The 18,995-nt window shown below is 39.4% G+C and overlaps 1 protein-coding gene across 1 annotated transcript in view; it reads right to left on the bottom strand.

Annotated features, from left to right (window-relative positions):
* CRACDL (CRACD like) overlaps positions 1 to 5,600 on the bottom strand; it is a 138,120-nt gene extending 132,520 nt beyond the window's left edge. The window contains exon 1 of the mRNA XM_060413960.1: positions 5,532 to 5,600. Coding sequence (XP_060269943.1) covers positions 5,532 to 5,566 — 35 coding nt within the window. The 5' untranslated portion in view covers positions 5,567 to 5,600. The remainder of the gene's footprint in view (positions 1 to 5,531) is intronic.
* Between the last annotated feature and the right edge of the window lie 13,395 nt (positions 5,601 to 18,995).

The raw sequence follows: 18,995 nt of genomic DNA, 5'->3' as shown, positions 1-18,995 counted from the left end.
TCATGCACCACCCATCACACTCTTTCAAACAAATGGCTCTGCTTCTTTGTTCCACAGAAAATTAGAGTTACCAGGCATAGAAGTAAGTCTGCTCCGGCTGGCCTTAGCACAGGGAGATTTTCCTGGATGATCTGGGAGGGCCCAGTATCATCACAAGGGTGCTAAACGGAAGGAAGTAGGCAGTGGAGACCAGAGACATGGAGCCTGAGATGGTCTCAGCTCAATAGTGCTGACCTTGAAGGCGGAGGGAAGGGCCACAAGCCATGAAAAGTGGGCTCTAGACGCTCAAGAAAAAGGCAAGGAAGTAGATTCTCCCCTGCTGGATTCAGAAGGAACAGAATCCTTCAGACACCTTGATTTTTAGCTTAATGAGACAAACAGCAGATTTCAGACCTGTAAGGCCCTCCAGACCTGTAAAGTTATTGAACTGTGTTGTTTAAACCTCTTAAGTTTGTGGCAATCTGTTACTACAATAGGATACTAATACTCAATTTATTTTAGAATCCCCTTGTCTTTTTGCTGGAAAGTCTGTTTCTCCATGCCTACTCATTGGCACAGTCTAGAGAAGAGGTCCCATTAGACATGCATTGACTGAATCCTAGTTGCATGCTGCTGCTGCTGCTGCTAAGTCGCTCCAGTCCTGTCCAACTCTGTGCGACCCCATAGACGGCAGCCCACCAGTCTCCCCCGTCCCTGGGATTCTCCAGGCAACAACACTGGAGTGGGTTGCCATTGCCTTCTGCAATGCATGAAAGTGAAAAGTGAAAGTGAAGTTGCTCAGTCATGTCCGACTCTTCGCGACCCCATAGATGATAGCCCACGAGGCTCCGTCCATGGGATTTTCCAGGCAAGAGTACTGGAGTGGGGTGCCATTGCCTTCTCTGCCTGGTTGCATAAGCTTAATATTTTTAAAATTTTAAAATTGGGATCTAGTGTCCCAAACCAGGGATTGAACCTGAGCACCTTGCATTGGGAGTGTGGAGTCTTAACACTGGCCCACCAGGGAAGTTCCAAGCTTAATATTTTAAATGGAGGTTATCATTCAAACTAGGCTTCAGACTCTTAACTAAGGCTCTTCCATGCACTTTTTTGGGGGGGAGGTGGCAAACGCGGAACACTGACAGTCTGAAATTTTGAAGCCTTGGGCAGTCATTTGAATACCATCAGCAATTTATTGGAGAAGGAAACAGCAACCCACTCCAGTATTCTTGCCTGAGAAATCCCATGGACAGAGGAGCCTAGTGGGCTACAGTCCATGGGGTCACAGAGTCGGACACTACTGAGCAACTGAGCATACACAGACAGCAATTTATAGACCTTTCAGTAATGTCTACAACAGTATCTTCTGATAACTCAAAAATGCTTCCCATTTTAATTCACCCCAATTTTATAAGATTTATTTTAAATTATTCCCTTTTTTTAAAGTGTGTTCTCTTGTAACAGCTTCTAAAAATCATAGTTTTGTTGGTTTTTTTTAAATCAGTAGTTATGTTATTTTCCATGAAATTCTGCACTTTCATATTTAACTCTTACTCTAACCCCAAAAGAATTTCTTATCCAAAGATATCAGCTTTCTGGACTGGGGTTGAATCTGGAAGATTATTTTGGAAACTCTCCTGGTGCTGATGCTGTGTTTATATGGAATGATATTTTCCATAAGAAAAATGAGAACTTTAATTACTCTTAGAAAGAAAAAGTCTAAACCACTACTTTTCTTTTGGTTTTATCCCAGAGAAATAAAATAAGCATGTATCTGATTTATGTGCTGGCCCACATAGCTCCTTTTGCAAATGTGGCTTTAAACCAGCTAATCTTTTAAAAGTCTTTACACTGACTAATTTAGAAGCAAGGAGAACAAATGTGGGAGTATAAATGCAAGGCACTGAATAAGAGCGATCCTTCCTGCCAATGAACACACTGCTGTGTTTCTGAGTACCCAGTGCAGTTCACGACTTTCATTTAGATGAAGCTTCCCTGGGGCTGGTCTTGCCTCCCCAGCACGATGTGCTACGTGACTGGAATTCCAGTTTGGAAGATGAGATCTGTCCAGGATCTTAGTGATCAGACTCTTCAACCTCATGCTGTAGGGGGCGAGAACAGCCCAGGGTTACATGCCGATGGCTGGACTTCGCTAAAGGCAGGTGTGTTAACAGCATCTGCTTACCTCTGCCTGATTCTGTAGCCTCCTGAATCTCTGGAAATCACCAGCAAAATTTGACAGAGAGCTTAGCTTCTTGGTAGGACAAATGAGAGACACTCCTATTCATTTAATAGGAGCTTACTATTTGACAGCAGCATCTTATTCATTTGACAGATTGTAAATATAAATAAAGTAAATAAATAGGTAAAGGAGGTTTTTTATGTATTTTTAAAAATTTATAACTGGAGGATAATTGCTTTAAATGTTGTGTTGGTTTCTGCCATACAACGACTCCAATCAACCTTAAGTACACATATATCTCTGCCCTTCTGAACCTCCCTCCCAGCCCTCTAGGCTGTTAGCCGAGTTGAGCTCCCTGTGTTATACAGCAGCATCCCACGGGCTGGCTGCTTGACATGCGGTAGTGCAGGTATGCCAGTGCTCCCCTCTCAGCTCCTCCTGCCCTCTCCTTCCACCCCTGTGTCCACAAGTCTGTCCTCTCTGTCTGCGTCTCTATTCCTGCCCTGCAAATAGGTTCATCAGTACCATTCTTCTAGATTGCACATATATGTATTAATATACAGTATTTGTTTTTCTCTTTCTTGACTTACATCACTCTGTACAACAGGCTCTAGGTTCATCCACCATAGAGGTTGTTTTTTTTTTTTAATTACAGATTTTCTAACTGTCACTGTTTGGGCAGCTCCTTATTTTTGCTTGAGTTAGAATGAAAACATGTTCATAAGGCAACCCTCTTCTGCTAACTGCCAGAGCAGCTCTTCCGTGGCTCTGTCAGTGAAATGATGACATTCAGGCGAAAGAATGAAGGGAGTGTTTCTATAGCAAATGGTAACACTAAAAATAGTGTCTAGAATGAAAATAGGATGAGGACTAATTTCTTCGTTGTCTCCATGGAAAAAGAGGAAAGTGGGAATGATGTATGGGCTTGCAAGGCCTTCGTGGATCTGAAGACTTTCTTCAAAGAATGGGAGGGCCTCTTTCTGACATGATAACTCTCTAGGCAGCTGCTCATCATTTCACTGCCAGCTCTACGATCTCTTGCTATTCTGCATGTCTTGACTCTGATTTATTTCATACATATTTGAAAGTTTTATTGATTATTTTACTTGTATTTTTTTTTTTTTTTAGGCTGCACTGTGCAGCATGTGGGATCTTAGTTCCCTGACCAGGGATTGAACTTGTGCCCCCTGCATTGGGAGGACAGAGTTTTAACCACTGGACCACCAGGAAAGCCCCTATTGACTGTATTTTTTAATCTAGTTGCCTATGGTTTGATCCATGTTGCTTCTATGCCTGCTTCAGTCATGTCTGACTCTTTTCGACTTCGTGGACTGTAGCCCACAAGGCTCCTCTGTCCATGGGATTCTCCAGGCAAGAATACTGGAGTGGGTTGCCATTTCCTGTTCCAGGGGATCTTCCTGATCCAGGGATCGAAACTGCATCTCTTACTTCTCCTGCATTGGCAGGCGGGTTCTTCACAACTAGTGTCTCCTGGGAAGCCCCATACAACGTGGTACAAGGGGTGCGTTGTCCTGTGGCTTGTCTTCCCTTGTGACCTGAGAGCAGACTTCACTAAACTAACATATTTCTGCTCACTCACCACAAACAGACTATGACGGAGAGAAACCCGCAATGAAGGTCAGTTATGAGCCCCCGTGAACCTCTCAGAAGATGATCTGCTGTTCTGTGAGCTGAGCCGTGATGTGCAAGGAACACAACCAGGAGTCCATGCTCCAAAGACATTTCAAAGCTGTGAATTTTATATCAACCCAGGTGACTTCATAGCTCAGTTTTTTTAAAGTTCATTCTGAATTTCTACAAAACTACAGAAGTCAAGACGGTGTGGTGCTGGCAATGGACAGGCATATATATTGAGGGGAACAGAACTGATAGTACAGAAATAAACACTCATGGTTAATTTATTTTTGACAACAATGCTGAGATGATTCAATGAGAAAAGAATAGTCTTTTCAACACATGTTGCTGAACAACTGGGTATTCATATGCCAAAGAATGGATTTAGATTCTTCCTCATATCAGGCACAAAAATTACCTCGAGTGAATCATAGACATAATGTAAGACTAAAACTGTAAAACTGTTAGCAGAAAACACAGTTAAATCTTGGTGACCTTAATTTATGAACTGATCTCTTAAATATGACACCAGAAGTCACAAGTGGTAAAGAGAAGTTGGAATTCATCACAAATTATAAACTTCCATGTTTCAAACTACACCATCAAGAAAGTAAAAAGTGATATACATTACTTTTAAGTAAATTTGACTTAAAAGTAAATATGTAAAAAATATTTAAAACTATGTTTTACTCTTTGTACCATATTGTACAGAAACCACTGTAGCAGATATATTTTAATAGAACTATATGAATGCATATAAAGCAGGCTTATTTAGTTCCTGGATACAAAACATTACATAAATATTGCATAAAAGGATCTTGAGGAAGTACTGGCCACTAAGCAGCTGAATTTTGCTTCCAAAACTACCTCTTCATCTCAGAATTTCGTAACATACCATAGACATCACCAGAACCTCTGTTCAGTAAACTGACATTAGAATCCCAAAAAATTAATTTAGAAAAATAGAAAAGCAACCAAAATATTTGCAAATTATATATTTGATAAAAGATTTACATGCAGAATATTAAAAGAACTCATAACTCACTATCTTAAAAAGTAACCCCATTAAAAGTGGGCACAAGATTTAAACAGTCATTTCCTTATATGAATGGCTAATAAATATATTAAAAGATGTTCAACATGATTCTTCATTGGGGAAATGCAAATCAAAGCCACTACCCACGCACAAGAATGGGTATAATAGGGACTTCCCTGTTGGTCCAGCGGTTAAGAACCTGCCTGGCAGGCACATGGGTTCACCACTAGTCCAGGAAGATCCCACCTGCCATGCAACTAAGCCCGTACAACAGGGCCCATGCAACACAACTACTGAAGCCCAAGCTCTGGAGCTCGCAAGACACAGCTACTGAAGCCCGTGTGCCTTGAGTCTGTGCTCTGCAACAAGAGAAGCCGCCACAATGAGAAGCCCACACAACTCAGCTAGAGAGAAGCCCCTGCTTGCTGCAGCCGGGGAAAGCCCACACACAGCAACGAAGGCCCAGCACAGCCAAAAATAAACGCTTTTTTAAATAAAAAGAATGGGTATAATTAAAAAAAACCTCTAGATCTTTGGTAATTAAGAAATAAAATAATCCATGGGTCAAAGTGGAATCACAATGGAAGTTAGAAATTATTTTTAACCAGTCATTAATGAAAATATGACATATCAAAACATATAAGATGCACCTAAATACGCTGCCTTAGTAGAAAAGTATTACTTGTTCAAAACACTTACGTTAGAAAAGAAGACTGAAAACCTGATTTCAGCATCCCTCCTCAAACATCTAGGCAGAATATTAGCAAATGATACTGAAAATGGAAAATAGAAAAAAAGAGAAATTAATGAAATAGAAAACAAAAAACACAGTAGAAAGGATTTACAAAGCTAAAAATTGATTCTTTGAAAAGATCAATAAAACTGATATATTCCTGGTGACACTGAAAAAAAACGACAGAAGGCAAAAATAGTCAATATTAGGAATGAAAAAGGGGATATGTAGATCCTGTTAACGAGATGATTATAGGATTTTATGAATATTGGGCTTCCCAGGTGGTGCGGTAGTAAAGACTCCACCTGCCAATGTAGGAGACACAAGAGATGTGGATTTGATCCCTGGGTGGGGAAGATCCCCTGGAGGAGGAATTGGCAACCCATTCCAGTGTTCCAGCCTGGAAAATCCCATGGGAGGGAAGCCTGCCATGCTACAGTCCATGGGGTCGCAAAGTCAGATATGACTGAGCAACTGGGCACACAAATGCACATATGAACAATTTTATGTCTAAAAATGTGTCTAAATTAAGTGGTCAAATTCCTATTAAAGGAATTCAAATATCTAACACCAACTTAAGAAGAATGATATCTCAAGAGTCCTATTACTATTAAAGATGAATTTGTAATTGAAAACCTTCCCACAATGGAAACTATAGGCTCAGATGGCTTCACCACTGTAATTCTACTGAATGGTTAAGGAAGAAATCACTTCACTCTGATCTCTTCCTGAAAGTTCCTAATTTAGTCTTTGAGCCTGGCTTAATCTTAATACTAAAATCTGACAAGGCCATTACAAGGATCAAATTTTACACAACTCAACTTCATTCAGTTTTATCAAATTAAATATTAACAAATCGAATCTAGCTGTATATAAAAAAGGTTCCATGTGAAAACCAAGTTGACTACATGGTTAAATTAACTTCTGAAATTCAATCAACATAATAAAGGAGAAAGTGATATGATAATCAAAATATTTTTACAGATGCAGAAAAATATTTGACAGATTTCAACATCCATTCAAGGATTAAATCTCTTAAATTAGGAACTACAGTTAACTTTGTTAATCTGATAAACAGTATCTTTGAAGAAAAAAAAAGGACATTAACCCACAAAGTATCATGCTTAATGGTGAAATGCTGAAAATTTTTCCTTTGTGATTATAAAGACAAAGACATCCATTATCATCACTTCTATTCAGCTTCATATAGGTGGTCTTAGCTAATGTACTTGATCAGGAAATATTAAATGTATAAGAATTGTGACAGAGTAATATTTTTTTCCACAGATGATATGATTGAATATATATGAAGTTCTAAAGAATTTACCACTAAATTATCAGAATGAGTAAATGACTTTAAGCAAGGTTGCTAAATATAGTACAAGGTCAAAATGCAAAATCCAAATGAATTTTATATGTCAGCAAGAATTTAAAAATTAAACATTTTAAATGACACATACTCATGTATAAATGCATGAAAAAATTCAAATACCTAGTGACAAATACTTAAAAATTAGTGTATCAACCTCTTAACACAGAAAACTATGAAATATTACCAAGAAAATAAATAAATAGAACTTATGTTCATGGACTAGAAGACTCAGTATTAGAAAGATGTCTATTCTCTCAAATGTATCCATAATTTGATGTAGTAGGTTAAAAATCATAACATATTTTATATGGAATGTCACGAAATGATTTCTAAATTATATGGAAATGTGAAAGTAAAAGTCAAGATACTTTTGAAGAACAATAATATGATAGGGCCCACTTTAGTGGTAGCAGGACTTTTTTGTAAAGATACAATAATTATAAAGATGAGATGTTTGCCAGGTAGAAAAACAGACCCTTGGACTCATATAGAGAGCCCAAAACAAAGACACATACATTGAGGCACTTAAGAGGACGAGGTGGTAATGGAAAGACAGTCTTTTCAACACACAGTGCTGAGCTAATTGGACATCTATATGAAGTTTTAAAAAATCTCAATACTTACACCTCAATTCTACATAAAAGTCAATTCCAGATATCTAAAACTAACAAGAAAAAAATGTTTATAGATGAAAATATGAAACACCAGTATAACCTTAAGTAGGAAAAATTTTCTTAAATATGGCAGAAAAAATGCATATCCATAGAGTAAATTATTGATAAGTTGGACATTATTAAAAATTTTTAAAGTTTATTAAAAGATACCATTAAGTGAGCGAAAAACCAAGCCTTAACGGAAGGTTATTTGCAACACATATATGGGCTTGTTTCCAGAATATATATAGAACTGTAAATTAATAAGATAGAAAACCCAACAGAAAAGCAAGTAAAACCAGTTGGGTATAAGCATCTGAAAAGGGACTCAACCACATTAAGTCCCTAGGGAATTGTGAATCACAGCCACAGTGAGATACCAGTTTACACCCACTGCTGTTGCTGCCAAGTTGCTTCAGTCTCGTCTGACTCTTCTGTGACTCCATGGACTGTAGCCCACCAGGCTCCTCTGTCCATGGGATTCTCCAGGCAAGAATACTGGAGTGGGTTGCCATGGCCTCCTCCAGGGGATCTTCCTGACCCAGGGATCAAACCCGAGTCTTATGTCTCCTGCATTGGCAGGCGTGTTCTTTACCATTAGCGCCGCCTGGGGAGCCCTTTATACCCACCACCATGACAAAAAATAAAAAGATGGATACCACCAACCTTGTGGAGCACTGTGAATTCCCTTGGTCTGTTGGTGGGTGTGTAAATTAGTGCAATTACCTTGAATAAGTTTTTACTTATTATTTACTAAGGTGAACATACTCATACTCTTTAGCCCAGTAATTCCACTTCTAAATGTATCATATGTGCACCAAAAGACATGTACATACCTGTTCACATAGCAGCATTCTTTTTTTTTCTAATATCTATTTTTTGTTTTGTATTGCTATTTTTTTGAATTTTTAATTTTGTACTAAGGTATACCTAATTAACAATCTCATGACAGTTTCAGGGGAACAGCAAAGGGACTCAGCTATACATATTCATGGATCCATTCTCCCCCAAACTCCCCTCCCATCCAGGCTGCCAAATAACATTAAGCAGAGTTCCAAGTAGGTCCTCGTTTATCCATTTTAAATACAGGAGTGTGTACATGACCATCCCAAACTCCCTAACTATCCCTTCCCCTCAGGCAACTGTAAGTTCACTTTCTAAGTCTATGAGTCTGTTTCTGTTTTGTAAATAACTTCATTTGCATAATTTATTTTTAGATTCTGCATATAAGGGATGTCATATGGTATTTCTCCTTCTCTTACTTCACTCAGTATGACACTCTCTGTGACTCTTCATGTTGCTGTAAAAGGCATTATTTCATTCTTTTTAATGGCTGAGTGATATTCCATTGTATATATGTGCCACACCTAAGATTTTTTTGATGTGGACTATTGTTAAAGCCTTTTATTGAATTTGTTACAATATTGCTTCTGCTTTATGTTTTGGTTTTTGGCCTTAAGGTATGTGGGATCTTAGTTCCCTGACCAGGGATCGAACCATACCCCCCCCTGCATTGGAAAGTGAAATATGAACCACTGGACCTCAGGTTAGTCCCCAGCATCATTCTTAAGAGCCCCAATCAGGAAGCAATCCATATATCTCTACCAGAGAACGCATAAATTGTGTCATGTTTGTACAATGGAATAATACACAACAAAGAAAATGAAAAATGGAAACTATTACTGTGTTTAACGATGTAAGTAAATTTCAGAAACAAAATACTGAGTGGAGAAAAGGAAATAATACATACACTAGGGGACTAGGATTCCATTTATACAAGTCTCCAAATTTGCTATGCTAAACTAGGAGTCTCAGACATCAGGACCCTGGTTACTTGGTGAGAAGGGAAGAGTGACTGCTACAGGGCATCACAGAAACGGCTACGATGCTGATGCTCCCTGGATCTTGACCCAGCCAAGCAGTGACTTTATGTGTGTTTTTTCATTGTTCTTTTTTATATGGTTATACTTTATAGCTAAAAATGCACTCTATGAAGTATTGCTAAGATTTTAATTTAGAGTTTTCTAATAATGAAATACAGAAAAGTGGAATCAAATACTTCGTCCCTCATCCCTATTCAGGAGTCCCCAATCTCTTTTGCACCAAGTACCAGTTTCATGGAAGACAATTTTTCCATGGACCGGGGTGGGGGTGCTGGTCGGGGGATAGTTTTGGGATGATTCAAGTGCATTACATTTCTTGTGCACTTTATTTCTATTATTATTAATCAGCTCCACCTCCAGGCATTAGATCCCAGAGGTTGGGGACCCCTGCTATAGGTGACATTTTCTAGCCTTTCTAAGTATAACTGACATTATCAGATACTAGACTTATGATCCTATAAGATCATGGTCACAAAGACACTGTTTGCCAGAAAAGGAAAAAGTCCTACTTCTCATTGTGGAATCCAGAGATGTCTGCTCCCTTTTACCCGGAGAGTTCTGAAACGATAAGCAACAAAGAGAACAGCACAGAGAAGCACCCAGAGAGAGACAGTCTTCCCTGTTTGGTTCTGATGATGTGACAACTCCTCAAACAGGAGATTCCTATTCATTCTCATCAGAACTAACCTGCATAAATCTTCCATTCACGGCTACAAAGGGAGATACTGTTCTTTTGCTTCATGTATGAATGAACCACTTGCCCCAGTGAAGGTGTTTATTTCAAAACCTTTGAAGGCTAACCTACTGCCAGATGGGAGCTTGGTGAAACCTGATGTCATTTATCTTTGATCTATTTGCAGAAAACTCTTGTCTCAGAACAATTCAAACTTCACAAATGACTGAGGTGTGTAGGTAAGCAGGGGGATTTGAAAGATGCTGGGGGGGGGTGCAATAATCAAATGAAAGATCAGTTATAGCAGTCACCATAATTCAATCAAGGGACAGAACTGGAAGGAAAAAAATGTTTTTTCTTTTACGTGGACCAAGTGTAAAATTCTAACCATAACACAGCTTAGAACTTTTTAACACATGGAAGGGGACTTCCCTGATGGTCCAGGGGTTAAAGCTTTGCCTTCCAATGCAGGTTCGACTCCTGTTCAGGAAGCTATGATCCCAGATGCCTCATGGCCAAAAACCCCAAACACAGAACAGAAACACGTGGAAAGTTCTTGCAAGAGGAAACTGAAAGTTGTGGGTTTATGTGGACACATACTATATAAATTTGTGTGAGTTCATACAGAAAACCAAAACTTTCAATTACTTATTATAAAAGTATTCACTTGTCTGTGGAGCTACTAAAGGTGTTCTTTGTGTGTGTGTTTTTTTAAGGCATTCAATATAGCTTTTTTCTACTAGAGGCAATCAAATCCTTGCATCAGTGCCTACAAAACCTAGGATGAACTGTCTGCTTCTGCACAGAAGATCTGAAAATTTTCACAGACTTGTTTCATCATGGGTTAGCTTGATTACTGAATCTTACAACCCTGAGCCACTAAGGAAGCGTTCTTGAATTGTTTCCTGTCTGTGACCATCTTCTTCAGATCTGCCTCCAGCACTCACTTCTGCCAAGACCCACTGTCTGCTTTTTTCTGAGGAAAGTATTAAATACATAACTACATTAGATGAGCTTCCCTGGTGGCTCAGTGATAAAGAATCCGCCTGCCAATGCAGGAGACACAGGTTCAATGCCTGGATCGGGAAGATCCCCTAGAGTAGGAAATGGCAACCCACTCCAGTATTCTTGCCTGGGAAATCCCATGGACAGAGGAGCCTAGAGTCAGTCACAAAGAGTCAGACACGACTTAGTGACTGAACAACAACTACATAGATGTACCTAAGCTATGTTTTGCTTAGCCAGAAATTTTTCAAAGGTGGAGAGAAATAGGCCATGTTTCAAAAATGTAAATGCAGTTGAAAAGAATCCCTCAGCTGAGCATAGTCTTTACCAGCCATTTGGCAGAAGTTCAGGAAATGCATGAAGGTTGCCTGTACTGCAGCGCAATTCCAGTGAGCTCTCAGAGTTACAGGGAAGTTCTGAGGTAAACCTTTCACCCTCATGAATGTAAAAAATGGGTTTCACTCATTTGTTCATTTGGCAAATATTTATTGCACATTTCCACTTTGCTTCACTTTCACTACTAGATCAGAGTCACTGGTACTTGAGTCTGAATTGGTGAAAAATGTTGCAACAGTACAATGAAAGAAAAATAGGAAGAATTATACGAAAGTGAACACCAAATTAGACTTACACTTAAATACAGATAAAAACATTTTCCTTTGAAAACAAGATGACCATGAGGCATATCCCTGGTTCTCTCCATCACTCTCATTAGTAATGAGCCAAGGTGTAGGTCTATTTGTCTGGAGCAGGGGTCCCCAACTTCTGGGATCTAATGCCTGATGATCTGAGGTGGAGCTGATGTAATAATAATAGAAATAAAGTGCACTGTAAATGTAACGTGCTTGAGTTAATCCAAAACCACCCCTCTCTCTGGTCCGAGGAAAAACTGTCTTCCATGAAACCTGTCCCTGGTGCCAAAAATGTTGGGGACCACTAGTCCAGAGGCTGTTATCCTGAATTACAGACAAGCACAGATGGAGTTCATTAGCTTCCCTTGAGCCAGGCTAACTTCAATTGCCTTGACTTTTATGGAAATATCATTAAAGAAACTCTCTCTTTAATAGCAATCCTTGACATTCCATAGCCTGTTAAGAAAACTGAGGAAGCAGAAGAGATTTCTTCTTATTAAGGAGTCTGAAGTCTTCTAATTCAGAATATTATAAAATGACCTCTTTATTATATCAGATGCCATAGCCTAAGAGATGATGCAAACGCCTTAATAATTACTGTACTGTCTGTTCCTACTGAGATAAAACTGGTTCAAGTCCAGTTCAACAAAACACATATAAAGAAGTAGCAAGCAAAAGATAGAATTTTTCCTTAAATCTAAAACAGGATGCTGTATTTTGTCCTAATAGATAACAGTTCATGTCACCATGCATATAATTAACATTTTCGCCAAAAGCAAAATAAACATAAAAATTATTAATTTCCTGAGGGGCAAAAGTGAAATATTTATATATTTTGTATTTTCTTGTTTGTTGAGGCTTTATGAAATTTGGTCTTCTTTTTACACTTAAATGTGCAAGTATGAGATGTAAAATTTCCTGTAAGTATAGCAACAAGAAATTTAAAACATAGAAAGCTTTTGCACGGCAAAGGAAACCATGAACAAAATGGAAAGGCAACCTACTAAATGGGAAAAAATATTTCCAAATCATATGTCTGACAAGGGGTCAGTATGAAAAACACATAAAGAACCCATATAACTTAACAGTTTTAAAAAAAAATCTGATTAAAAAAAAGGCGGATCTGAATAGACACTTTTTCCAGAGAAGACATACAAATAGTCAACAAGTACATGAAAGTATGCTCAGCACCACTAATTATCAGGTAAATACAAATCAAAACTACAATGGGATATCATCTCATACTCGTTAGAATAGCTTTTATCAAAAAGACTAGCAATAAGTGCTAGAGAGGATGTGGAGAAAAGGGAAGGAATGTGTACTGTTGGTGGGAATGTAAATTGGTGCAAATACTAAAATTAAGAACAGAATTAGCATATGACTCAGCAATTCCACTTCTGGGTATTTATCCAATGGGGTGAAAATGCTAACTTGAATCCCCATGTTCATTTCAGCGTTATTTATAGTAGCCAAATATGGAAACAATCTAAGTGTCCACCGATGGATGAATGGATAAAGATGTTGTGGTATATATCTAAAATGGAATCTTATTCAGCCATAAAAAGAAGGAAATCTGGCCATTTGCAACAATATGGATAGACCTTGATGCCTTATGCTAAGTGAAATAAATCAGAGAAAGACAAATACTGCATGATCTCACTTACATGTGGAATCTAAAACAAAACAGAAAAGGGCTCACAGATAAAGAGAACAGATTGGCGGTTGCCAGAGGTGGGGAGCTAGGGAAGGGGTGGGAAAAATACATGAACAGGGTCAAAGGGAACAAACTTTCAATTATAAAATAAATAAGTCATAGGGGTGTAATGTACAGCATGGTGACTGTAGTTAATAATACTGGACTGCATATTTGAAAGTCGCTAAGAGACTAAATCTTAAAAGTTCTGATCATAAGAAAAGAAATTTTAGTAATTATGTATGGTGGTGGATGTTAACTAGACTCACTGTGGTAATCATTTTACAAAGTATACAAATAATGAATCATCATATTGCACACCTAAAACCAATACAATGCTATATATCAATTATACCTAAATTTTTAGAGACATAGGCTTCTCCCCAACATTAAATTACAGACTTGTAGAAACAGAAGTGGCTGAGCAAGGACACCAAGAGTGTGTTTCCAGCTGAAAAGCTGACCTTTCTCACAAGGAGAGCTTCCCCATGCATCAGGGGCCTCTAGAACTTCTTTAACTGGCTTCACTAGCCCCTTGTCTGACTGTCCTTGCCACACCTCTGCCCACCTTAACAGAAAGTAAAATAATAAGCTCTCCTCAAGGAAAGGAACTCCTATTATTCATGAATCTGGGTTCTTTTCTTTTTGTGCCCATCTAACACTTGCTCCTTGGAAGAAAAGCTATGACAAACCTAGACAGCATATTAAAAAGCAGAGACATTACTTTGCCAACAAAGGTCCATATAGTCAAAGCTATGGTTTTTCCAGTAGTCATGTATGGATGTGAGAGTTGGATCATAAGGAAAGCTAGTGCTGAAGAACTGATGCTTTTGAACTGTGGTGTTGGAGAAGACTCTTGAGAGTCCTTTGGACTGCACGGAGATCCAACCAGACAATCCTAAAGGAAATCAGTCCTGAATATTCATTGGAAGGACTGATGCTGAAGCTGAAACTCCAGTACTTTGGCCACCTGATGTGAAGAACTGACTCACTGGAAAAGACCCTGATGCTGGGAAAGATTGAAGGCAGGAGAAGGGGATGACAGAGGATGAGATGGTTGGATGGCATCACCAATTCAATGGACATGAGTGAGTAAGCTCCGGGAGTTGGTGATGGACAGGGAAGCCTGGCATGCTGCAGTCCATGGGGTTGCAAAGAGTCAGACACGACTGAGAGACTGAACTGAACTGAGTGCATGTACTTGTCAAAGGCCTAACACTTTTCACTCCTCATCAAGAGCCAAAACTCACCATCGTTTCATTCCTCTATTTTTATTAGTGAAACTGAAAGTCGCTCAGTTGGGCCTGACTCTGACCGCTACTGGAGTGGGTAGCCTTTCCCTTCTCCAGGGGATCTTTGCAATCCAGGGATCAAACCCAGGTCTCCCACATTGCAGGCGGCAGCTGAGCCACAAGGGAAGCCCAAGAATACTGGAGTGGGTGGCCTATCCCTTCTCCAGCGAATCTTCCCAACCCACGAATTGAACTGTGGTCTCCTTCTTTGCAGGCAGATTCTTTACCAACTGAGCTATCAGGGAAGCAGTAGATGTAGCAAAATACCCTTTTTATAAAAAGAAGAAGTAAAAAAACCTACTTTGAAATATTCTGAAGGTTTATCATTAAAATTAGAACTCCCATAAGATCCAACTTCTGGGAATATATATCCAGATGAAAACATTAACTCAAAAAGATATTGGAACCATGTTCATAGCAGCATTATTTGCAATAGTCAAGACAAGGAAACAACCTGTGTGTCTATGAATGGATGAATGGATAAAGAAGTGTGGCATGAATATACAATGGAACATCATTCGATCATAAAAAATAAGCAAATTCTACCATTTTCAACAATGGACCTTGAGGGCACAGTGCTAAGTGAAATAAGTCAGACAGAGAAAGACAAATGCTGAATGATCTCACTTATATGTAGAATATTAAAAAAAATCAAAACAAACAAACAAAAAAACCCTCCAATCCTCACCCCCAACAAATTTATAGAAAAAAGAGGTCAGATTTGCAGTTACCAGAGGCTAGGGTTGGGGGAGAGGGGATTGATGAAAGGTAATCAAAAGGTATAAACTTCTAGCTACCAGATTAGTTCAGTTCAGTTCAGCCTCTTAGTTGCGTCTGATTCTTTGCAACCCCATGGACTGCAGCACGCCAGGCCTCCCTGTCCATCACCAACTCCCAGAGCTTACTCAAACTCATGTCCATCGAATAGGTGATGCCATCCAACCATCTCATCCTCTGTCATCCTCTTTTCTTCCTTCCTTCAATCTTTCCCAGCATCAAGGTCTTTTCCAATGAGTCAGTTCTTCACATCAGGTAGCCAAAGTACTGGAGTTTCAGCTTCAGCATCAGTCTTTTCAATGAATATTCAGGACTGATTTCCTTTAGGATTATCTGGTTGGATCTCCTTGCAGTCCAAGGGACTCTCGAGAGTCTTCTCCAACATCACAGTTCAAAAGCACCAATTCTTTGCTGCTCAGCTTTCTTTATAGTCCAACTCTCACATGACTACTGGAAAAACCATAGCTTTGACTATATGGACCTTTGTTGGCAAAGTAATGTCTCTGCTTTTCAATATGCTGAAGAGGCTGGTCATAGCTTTTCTTCCAAGGAGCAAGCGTATTTTTCTTTCATGGCTGCAGTCACCATCTGCAATGATTTTGGAGAATAAAAAAATAAAAGTCTGTCACTGTTTCCCCATCTATTTACCATGAAGTGATGAGACTGGATGCCATGATCTTAGTTTCTGAATATTGAGTTGTAAGCCAACTTTTTCACTCTCCTCTTTCACTTTCATCAAGGGACTCTTTAGTTCTTCTTCACTTTCTGCCATAAGGGTGCTGTCATCTGTGTATCTGAGGTTATTGATATTTCTCCCAGCAATCTTGATTCCAGCTTGGGCTTCATTCAGCCCAGCATTTTTCATGATGTACTCTGCATATAAGTTAAATAAGCAGGGTGACAATATACAGCCTTGACATACTCCTTTCCAATTTGGAAGCAGTCTGTTGTCCCATGTCCGGCTCTGTTACTTCTTGACCTGAATACAGGTTTCTCAGGAGGTAGGTCAGGTGGTCTGGTATTCCCATCTCTTTAAGAATTTTCCAGAGTTTGTTGTGACCCACACAGTCAAAGGCTTTGGCATAGTCAAGGAAGCAGATGTTTTTTTGGAACTCTCTTGCTTTTTCGATGATCCAACAGATGTTGGACCAGATAAATAAACACTAACAATGCAATGTACAACCATGATGACCTCAGTTGACACTCCTATATGATTTATAGGAAAGTTGTTAAGAGAGTACATCTCAAGAGTTCTCACAGGGGGATACTTTTTCTTTTTACTTAAGTGAGGGATGTTAACTAAGCCTATTTTGGTAATTATTTCACAATATATGTAATATATGTAAATCAAACCATCACACTGTATACCTTAAACTTTTATAGTGATTATGTCAATTCAGTTCAGTTCAGTTCAGTCGCTCAGTCATGTCCGACTCTTTGCGACCCCATGTTCAATGCAGCACACCAGGCCTCCCTGTCCATCACCAACTGCCAGAGTTCACCCAAACTCATGCCCATCAAGTCGGTGGTGCCATCCAGCCATCTCATCCTCTGTCATCTACCGGGGTCCAGCCCCAGCAGGATCCAGGGGTACCCTCAGGATGGACAGCGTTGGCGAAGAGAGAGAGAGAGAAAGAATGACATGGGGTGACCAAGCTTCAGTGAGCAAGGCCTGTCACTTTATTTTCAGAGGGAGCTTTTATACCCTGAGTTGTACATTGAGCAAAGTGAAAAATGCAGAGTCATGCAGAATCAGCTCAACATTCCATCAGTATAAACTTTTATCAATACCAGCTTTCTTCCTGCATACCGTTTCACAAACAAGGGTCTTATTCTTTGTACATTATCTTCTGGCCCAGAGGCCTGTTGACATTTTATGACCCCTTTTTGATAACGGTTGGTCAGCTAGAACACTTACTTTCCCTTGAAATGTTTTTTCTTAAATTGCTTAGCCTGCGTCACCCTTAAAGTACAGAGTTACATTTTTATGGAGCAAAGGTTCAGTGGGTTACAGCAAAGAACTTTTTAACTCAAAGTCTAATGTTGCTAATGCTAAGGCTACTACTTGTTTTTTCTACATCCTAACTCTATGCACTCCCAAGAACACAGTGGATAAGGGATGTGGGAACTTGGCAGCAAGCATTGGCTCAACAATGTTGCAAGAGTCTGGATAAACCTGCCAAGTAAGCTAGAATGCTAACACGGGGTTTGAATTGAAATACTCCTTTCATGCCCAGGAGATTTATCAACTAGAGCCCTAAGTTGATTTTTTCCAGAGAAAGGTGGTCGGGGATAGCCCCCTGTTAATGTCAGAAGAGTTGGTGAAAGGCATAAAATAGTAAGACAGACAGATTCTGGTTTGGGGGGTAGATGCTCAAACAGGTCCAGGGGGTCCCTCGAGTCCTGATCCACCTTGCTCTTCAGGTCTCGTCTGCATGACCTTGTCACGGGTGGGATCGGCCCAAGGAGTCCCTCGAGTCCTGAAGCCTTGCTTGTCAGGTCTCCTTCACATGACCTTGTCATGGGTGGGATCTCCTGTGCTGGCTCTCGGCAGTCATCTCCTTCTCTTCCTGCCCCCAATCCCTCCCAGCATCAGAGTCTTTTCCAATGAGTCAACTCTTCGCGTGAGTTGGCCAAAATATTGGAGTTTCAGCTTTAGCATCAATCCTTCCAAAGAACACCCAGGACTGATCTCCTTTAGAATGGACTGGTTGGATCTCCTTGCAGTCCAAGGGACTCGCAAGGGTCTTCTCCAACACCACAGTTCAAAAGCATCAATTCTTTGGCACTTAGCTTTCTTCACATTTCTCAATAAAACTGGACCAAAAAAATTTGGAATAAATTTTTCAAAAGGACTGCACTTAAAACTGCAAAGCACTGTCAAAAGAAAGACTTAAAGAAGACTTAAATAAACAGAAAGGTATCCATATCACATATTAATGGGTCAGAAGATTGTTAAGATGGCCATATTCCCCAGAGTGATCTATGAGTTCAATGCACTGCCTATCAAAAGGTACCCTTTCCTGCAGGTGTTGAAAAACTGATTCTAAAATTCATATGGAAGTAAAAGCAACTTAAAGTAACTAAAGCTGTCTTAAAAAAAGAATAAATAAATTGTAGGACTCAAACTTCTTGGTTTCAATATTGGTAATTGAGACAGGGGGTGCTGGCGTAAAGAGAGACATATAGGTCAGCAGAAAAGAAGAGTCCAAAAATAAACCTTCACATTTATGGTTAACTTATTTTCATCAGGATACAGAGGCAATTTGAAGGGGAAAGGTCTTTATAATGAATGTTGCCCAGACAACTGAATATCCACAAGCAAAAGAATGAATCTAAATGCTTTCTTCACACTTCACATAAAAATGTGCACACATAAAAGTGTGCACACACACTGCACACAAAAAAACTTAATAATAGAACTGGAGAAGAAAATGGCAATCCACTCCA

Source organism: Ovis aries, chromosome 3 (genome assembly GCF_016772045.2).
Source record: "Ovis aries strain OAR_USU_Benz2616 breed Rambouillet chromosome 3, ARS-UI_Ramb_v3.0, whole genome shotgun sequence".
Taxonomy (NCBI): Eukaryota; Metazoa; Chordata; class Mammalia; order Artiodactyla; family Bovidae; genus Ovis; species Ovis aries.
This window is presented reverse-complemented; position numbering and strand designations above follow the sequence as displayed.